This window comes from Semicossyphus pulcher, unplaced genomic scaffold, assembly GCF_022749685.1.
Source record: "Semicossyphus pulcher isolate SPU_LCO1_2020_fin unplaced genomic scaffold, fSemPul1.0.p SCAF_14, whole genome shotgun sequence".
NCBI classification, from domain to species: domain Eukaryota; kingdom Metazoa; phylum Chordata; class Actinopteri; order Labriformes; family Labridae; genus Semicossyphus; species Semicossyphus pulcher.
In genome coordinates, this window is record NW_027211648.1 from 16,522,322 (window position 1) to 16,530,573 (window position 8,252).

The following is an 8,252-nucleotide window of genomic DNA, read 5'->3' on the forward strand; positions in this document are numbered from 1 at the left end:
CATGAGTTACCATGCGGCGAAGAGTTGAGAAGTTGGTAATGGAGCCAGTGACAACAACAGCTGGATCTTCTGGCCAAACTGGGCTGCTGTTGGCCACTGCTAGAACAGAGTTTACCTTGTGTGAAATCTCCTTCTCAAGCAGTTCTGTCAGATTTTCTGCACTCTCACACTCTTGTTGTGGGATCTGAAGAGCCTCAGTAAATATTGCTGGGAGGATGTCTTCAAGGCCAAAGAACCAGATTTGTGGTTCAGTCGGAGATGCTGAGTTGATCCTGACTTTCGGCTCCTGACACTTTGGTATGAGAATCCTCAGGACTTGTGCAGAGATTATCTGTATGATTTCAATTAACATGTCAGCCAGTGTAGCTTCTGTGGCTGAATCATCATTACTTTCGCTGACTCGACTTGAAAGACATGCAATATGCTAAATAAACAAACAAAAAGAGATACAAGTAACAAAAAATAACGTCTTTTACAAAAAAATACTGAGCATCAGGTCTAGCCTCTATTTTACATTTAATTAAATCCATCATTTTCAATTTCAATTTCACTTAGCACTTGTTTTTTCTGTTTTCACTGTTTATATTTTATATTAACTTTGCTTTTCAATGTCTTGTTTTATAATGTGTTAATTTCTTTGCTTTTGGTGTCTTGTGTAATGCACTTGGCGAACTTGCATACATTAGGGAATTAGCATAATTAGCATTGATTTGCATAATCACTTATGTGCCCAATATTTCAGCAACTGCTTGGTTAATTTGAACAATAATGGAGTGGTTCATTCATTCGTTGTCCAAATCAGCCAAGCAGTTGCTGAAATACTGGGCATATAGATGATTATGCTAATTTTGCTCATTGTTAGCATCTGGCAGTTTCTTAATACTGGGGACCCATACTTTACATTTCTAACATAAAACTTTGGGGTACCCTACATTTCCGGGTTCACATCAGTGAACCCATCAGTGTTTTATGATTTGAAATCTTGCAAACGCACATGCGCAGATGTTACAGGCGCTGACTTGCTCGCGCACATATTTGTTCAGTAACTACAGTTGCTGTAGCGGTTTTTGATTAGTAGTAGTAGTAATAGTACTCTGTTTCTTACACAGGCATCTCTGACTTTTAAATGTGTACAAGCGACTTTGGTGATATACGTCCGTTAAACTACCTTTGCGATGTTTTAAGATGTTTCACAGCAGCACAGAGGAGGTAACAACCGGCGGTGACACCCCAGAATGTGGTCAGACGTGCGGGGTGTCCTCAATGGACAGAAGCGGATTAAATGAAACGACCTCGTACGGACCCGCATCAGCCTACTCCCTGATATCTCACCAAAGTACAGATGAAGGCAGTACCAGCTCCAGCCATGGTCTATCACTCCCCCGAATACCCTCAGGTGATATAGCTAGAGCACTTTAAGCTAACACTAGCATCTTTTACTTAGAAGTTGGGCCTCACTACATGAGGTAAAATATATAACAATGACATTTTAAATAATAAACTCTCAGGTCTTCAGGACAATTGGGTAACAGACTAAAACCCTTGTCTCTAGGTTGGACACTGTAGTTATAAAAGCTCCTCATATTATGCCTTAATACAGGTCAGTTACATCACAGCTTCAGGTTAGACTGGACAAATCCATCCCTCCTTGCATCTACTTCAGACAGCACAGCCCTCTGCAGTCATGGAGGAACACCAAGACTCAGGAGGACCCTGGGGTCACACCCTGCACGGACACCACTGTCTGATCATACTGGTACTGCAACCCTGCCTATTTCTAGTGCAAGTCAACATGGCTAAAGCTGTCTTAAAATGATGTCTCTGTTTGTGCAGTAACAACTTGCTCCTCCGCCACCACCACAACCTCTGGCGCGTCTGTGATTGTGGCCGTGGTCGAAGGGCGCGGTTTGGCCAGGGGAGAGATTGGAATGGCCAGTCTCAACTTGAAATGTCCTGAGCTTGTACTCTCTCAGTTTGCAGACACTGGAACGTATGCCAAGGTAACCTGTGCACTGTCTAAAGCTATTAACAATTATGTGTATAGCTATGACAGTTAAACACAGCCATACACTCTAAACTAGAGGGTCTCAATTTTGTCCTCTGAAGGTTATAACCAAGATTCATATTTCGGTGCCACTGGAAATACTGATGCCAGACACAGCGAGTCAGAAGGGGAAAGGGACAAAGCTGTTCACCCTCATCACAGAGAACTTTCCGGTAATAAAGCAGAAAACAAACAAACAAATAAATGGTCACTTCCAAAGCTGAAAGTAGCTCATTCAATCACTTACTCTGGAATAACAATACCACATACAGTCTATGACTTTTTTGTTTTTTTTTAACTTTTACTTTGAGGTTCTATTTGCATTTGATTATGTTTTTTTCATGTCAGGGAGTAGCTTTCACTGCTATCCAAAGGAAGTATTTTAATGAGAGGAAAGGACTGGAGTACATTCAGCAGCTCTGTGCTCCAGAATTTGGAACAGTCCTCATGGAAGTGCAAGCTAAGTACGCCACTGTGTACAGTATTGTATAGACATTGTATTGTATGGGTGCTTTTCATTACATACATTTGTGCATCCTGCGTCCCTCACTAGTGTTTCCTCGCATCTTAGCTCCTCTCGGTGAAGAATTAAATGAGATGCGAGGGCAGAGGAGGCATATTCGCCAAATGAGAAATCCTTGAGTCAATACCGTCATCGATGTGCTGCTCAGCTGTATCAGCTGTCAAACTGATCTTTAGGAACGTTTACAGAACCGCTTCTTTACAATTTGAAACCCTGAAGTACCTTTATGGATGGATGGATAGATTTTATTGTAAAGTAAATAACAAATAAAAAAATAACAGGCCTACTGCTCATTTGTGTGATGCCACAACACTTTGTAATTAAATTATTTTTATGTGTAGTTATGTAATGTGTGATAAAATATTTTGCCATCACGACTCATTTAACTGTTATATATTCTGTAGATCCGCTCTGTGAGAATAAACTGTGTGAATAAAGAATGATCTGTGTGGAGGTGCGGCATTCACCGAAATGCTGCACCTCCACACAGATCATGTCACGTCTTTGGTCAACACTTCCGCATAGGATTCACCTGTGTATCCTTGCTCGGAACTCCTCCTGGTGCCTCCTGTTGCCTCGATCCTCCTCTCCTCCAGGTGCATTTAAGAAATTAGAAGATCCTTCATCATGGCGGAGGGGGAAGGATTTCCGGGTCAGCTGAGGAGAGAGGACGCGAGGATGCCAATAATATAATGAAAAGCACCCATAGATAAACTGTAATGAATAGTTTTTATTACCAAATGTGATGATTTGTTCAGGTATTATTGCTTGGCAGCAGCAGCTGCTTTGCTGAAATACTTGGAGTTCATTCAGAACTCTGTCTACGCTGCCAAGTCCCTCAAAGTGAGCTTTAAAGGGAGTGAGCAGACAGCAATGATTGACTCTGCATCTGCCGCTAACTTGGAGTTGGTGGTCAATAACAGAGACCACAGGTAAGAGCGCAAGACAATGCCAGTCATGTGTATTGCTTTTAGAATCACGTAGGTGTTCAAGTCTGTTTGTCTGCCTATGTGTATGTAGGAGCGAACATAGTCTTTTAGGGGTGCTTAACCACACCAAAACACCGGGTGGTGCTAGACGGTTGCGCTCCAATATTCTGGAGCCTCTGGTTGATGTAGACACCATCAACATACGCTTAGACACCATACAAGAGCTGCTGCAGAATGAGGAGCTCTTCTTTGGCCTTAAGAATGGTAAGAAACCACAACACATTTTAAACCACACATTCAACATTCTCATTCTAAAGATGAGCGCATGACAGAGTATGTGTTTTCTTGCTCTCCTTAGCCATTGGTCATTTCCTGGACATTGACCAGCTGCTCTCTGTTCTTGTCCAAATCCCAAAGCAGGAAACAGTAAGTGACATACTTGTATAAGAGGATTTAATCAAACAGAATGTGTGGGTGTCAAACATTTGTGTGCGTAAATGTTTTGCACTTTTAAGTGACATTTCTATATTTTTTACAGGTCCAGGTTGCAGAAGCAAAAATTACTCATGTCATTCAGCTGAAACACACTTTGGATCTGGTGCCACGGTTAAGGGTCTGTCTCTTTATAAATGAAATTAGTTCAAAATGATCCTATATTCATAGATAGAGAGAGTAAAAAGCTCTGTTCTGATTATGCAAATAGTACATTCTTAAAGCTTTGCACTTTCTGAACAGATGGTGTTGAAGAACTGCAACACATCTCTGCTTAAAGCGTACAGCACCTCACTGGAAGACAACAGGTACCGAGCCCTGTGCCTGTGTCCGATGTAAACTTACTATTATATAAAGTAGTGTTTACGGACTTACTCCGCTGTCTCTGCTTGTGGCCACCTCAGGTTTGACATGATCCTGGAGCAGATCAAGACGGTGATTAATGATGACACTACCTACCTGAAGGGGAGCCTGAACATGCGCACTCAGAAGTGTTACGCAGTCCGCCCCAACATCAATGAGTTCCTCGACATTGCACGCAGAGCTTACACTGAGATAGTGGACGACATTGCAGGTGTTTATTTCTACTGTTCATTTATCATCTGTGGTTTACAATGTGTGTCATTTAATGGCATTGTGTTGCACAGGGCTAGTGAACCAGATGGGGGGAAAATATGGTTGGCCTATGCGCACCACCTTCAGCACAGCTCGAGGTTTCTTCATCCAGATGAAGCTTGAAGGAGTGGTGCTGCCAGAAGGGAAACTCCCTGCAGAGTTTATCAAGGTATATTCCACGAGAGGCAGGGATAGTGAGAGAGAATGTGAATGAAAGAAAGTAAATTGTTCGCATATGATCAATAAAGGATGAGTTTCAATATCTGCCACCTCAGGTAGCCAAGCACAAGAACAACTATGGCTTCACTACTGCGGACCTGATGAAGATGAATGACCGCTGTGATGAGGCCCTGAGGGAGATCTTTCACATGTCATATGTGTAAGGAGATCATGATTCTATGACTCACAAAAATGCACAGTAACGTATTGTAAGAAATCTTACTGAACTAAATAATGAAAGGAAGGATTTTCTCTCCTTGATTAAAGCAGTGATTCTCAACTGGTCTAGCCATAAGCCCCACCACCATCCCCTTAAATGACAAATGGAAACGGAACATCGCATAGCATCACAAAATACAACCGTATAATAAACCAACCAAAATAACCAGCAGATGGCAGTGCATAAGAGGAAAATATTCCCTCTAGAAATAAACTAAAAATGTGCAACAAAAATGCAACTACTCATAACTCATAAGGTTTCAAGAATGTAGCTGGGAGTGACTAAACTACACTTGTATTGCACGCACGTCATAGGAAACCCATGTCCTTAAAAATAAAAGTGCAGCCTAGACTTTTTGCCACAACTTTTTATTTTTCTAAGCACACATCGGCGACCCACTGAAAACAGCTCTGCGACTCACTTTTGAGTCCCGACCCACCAGGCTACAGAATTAGCAGAGTAACAATGGGATTTACTTGAGTTATTAATTAAGCTAATATATGGTTTCTCTGGGATTCTTTTCAATCCATAAATAAATATGAATATGCAGAAGCTAAAAAAGTTAACAGCTTATATTTGCATATTGTTTTGATGCCAAAGATTGTACTATTATTTTACTTTAAGGCCATATATATGCTTTATTTGCTGCAGCCAATTAGTCAACTCGTGTTAAGGGGGCACTGCAAGTTAACATTTCTCTTTCTAAGCACGTTTCCATTCATTAATGCTTAATATAGCTGCATTGACGTTGTACCACTTTTTGCCCACTAGATGGTGCTGTTTGTTAGTTATTATTTTCCTCCACTGCTTTGCCCCTGCAGCGTTTAACTTGTCTCCACACAGGGTGATATGTCAACTGCTGAGCACTATCCACCAGCACATCCACTGCCTTTACAAGCTCTCTGATGCTGTGTCCATGCTGGACATGCTGCTGTCGCTGGCCAATGCATGCACCATCTCAGACTATGGTAATTATGAACCACTGTTCCAACCTCAAGTCGGTCAAACTGTCACATAAACCGCAAAGTAGACTGATGTTTTCTTAGGGAGTGTCATATGCACATAAGGCAGCACCCAGCCGTTGTCACACATGATGACAGCCAGAGAGTCCTCTGCTGAGCTGGCTTCGGTTCTTTTTATGTGTGGGTCGCTGGCAGCACCAGCCACGTGGGTGGTGAGCGCTGCCCCTCAGCTGTCTGAAAGTGTAGCTCCTTATACATGTCCTGAGTGTCTGCCCCCTTCTATCCCCGCCAGCTTGTACTCAGATTACCCTTGTTACATAAGTGTGCACTGGTGCGCTGTATTTACCGTGACAAATCTCCCCAGCAGAGGAGCTAGCTAGCTGTAACTACTGCTGCACACACCTCTCTCAGAAATCTGTTCTATTATGCTATGGATACACCGTTCTGTTACCGAACCAGCAGTTATTAAGGAAGAATTTGATTATATGGATGAAATCCTACACCTTCCTTTTAAAATAAAAGAGCATTAGTCATGGGTAAATGCATGGAAGAGAGTTATATAAACAGAATATCATCAAATCAGGGCATTTGTTATTGTTGTTTTTATTCTGCTGTGTCCGCCAGTGCGTCCAGAGTTCACAGATACGCTGGCCGTCAAGCAGGGTCGTCACCCCATTCTGGAGCGAATTGTCGGACAGCAGCCTGTGGCAAACAATAGCTACATCTCTGAGGGCAGCAACTTTGTCATCATCACTGGACCCAACATGAGCGGCAAATCCACCTACCTCAAACAGGTGGCGCTGTGTCAGATCATGGCTCAGATAGGTCAGCAGCAAACCTTTCAGCCTCTCATGTTCCTATGCTCTGATCTGTTTTGTAAAGCCATATCATTATTCCTTCAGGCTCGTTTGTCCCCGCTGACTACGCTTCCTTTCGTGTCGCTGATCAAATTTTCACCAGAATTGGTGTCGATGATGATTTCGAAACAAACTGTTCCACCTTCATGTTGGAAATGAAGGAGGTATGTTTGTCATTAGGGCTGCACATCCTTTAATGAGGTGATAAAATTAAATTATAATTGACTGCATATTTCCTCCCCAAAGATCTCTTACATAATCCACAACGTAAGTGACCGGTCCCTGATCATCATAGATGAATTGGGGCGTGGCACCAGTGCTGAGGAGGGCATCGGCATATGTCACTCAGTCTGTGAGTTCCTCCTTAGCCTCAAGGTAGAGAATGCACCCACACAGTCCTGCACTGCCACTTCTTATTCTATAATTAAAACTAGATTGATCAGATTCTTATTATTATTCATTGATTTAATCTTTAAGGTGTGTGCTCTTTGCCTCCTGTTTGCAGGCGTTCACCCTGTTTGCTACACACTTTCTCGAGCTGTGCCAACTAGAGTCTCTTTATCCCAACGTGGAGAACCAGCACATGGAGGTTCAGCACACACGCAGTGGTGACACTGGTGCTGAGAGTGTGGTGTATACTTTCTTGCTGAATCGAGGATGCTCTGAAGAAAGACACTATGGTACAGAGTCAGTGAAAGTATGATGCTGTTGAAGCTGGTAATCAGAATGGTAATAGAGCTTGTTAATGCTTCCTATAGGTCTGAGAGCAGCTGAAATGACTGCGCTTCCTTCAACCATTATCGAAGAGGCAAAGACCACTGCCTCTAAAGTCAGCCAGCAGCTTTTGGTAGGATTTTGCACTACTGTCATTGTTGCCACAGTCTGTTAAGCTTTTATTTACAGATCATTTAAACTGATTCTTTAACTGCATGTCCACATAAAACAAACTTTAAATTACAAGTAACCAATATGTGGCTTATTTTGACAGATACACATATATAAAAGAGGTGCCGCATAAATTGGAGTGGTTTCTTTTTCCTCTAGGCCAAACATCACAGTGATCCGGAAACACAGAGGCACAGAGCTGTGTACCACCTGGCCACCCGCCTCCTGCAGACTGCCAGGAACTCCAGACTGGACCCAGACAGCTTGCGTATGTATCTGAAGGGCCTGAAGAAGCAGTTCGAGGCAGAGTTGCAGGCGGCAGGGCAGCCAGCATCTATAGACACAGAGGAGGAATGACTGACTCAGCCTTACGGTGGGGAGGGGCAGTGATACACTTAGAAAAACGATTGGTGACTATTGATTATTAAAGGGAGTACTGTTTTGCTTAAATATTGTGTTCTTTGAATTTAAAATGGTTTATGTGAATTCAGGTGTCATGGCTTTCT

The 8,252-nt window shown here is 42.6% G+C and overlaps 1 protein-coding gene across 1 annotated transcript; it reads left to right on the plus strand.

Moving 5' to 3' along the window:
• The first annotated feature begins 1,185 nt into the window (after positions 1–1,185).
• On the plus strand, positions 1,186–8,103 carry msh4 (mutS homolog 4). The gene is made up of 20 exons (XM_069661746.1): positions 1,186–1,336; positions 1,601–1,756; positions 1,834–2,000; positions 2,107–2,217; positions 2,393–2,508; positions 3,326–3,499; positions 3,588–3,760; positions 3,855–3,922; positions 4,035–4,109; positions 4,232–4,296; positions 4,393–4,562; positions 4,636–4,772; positions 4,879–4,982; positions 5,886–6,010; positions 6,629–6,829; positions 6,907–7,025; positions 7,108–7,236; positions 7,367–7,541; positions 7,620–7,708; positions 7,906–8,103. The coding sequence occupies exons 1-20, from the start codon at positions 1,186–1,188 to the stop codon at positions 8,101–8,103; spliced, it is 2,703 nt and encodes a 900-aa protein (XP_069517847.1).
• The last annotated feature ends 149 nt before the right edge of the window (positions 8,104–8,252 follow it).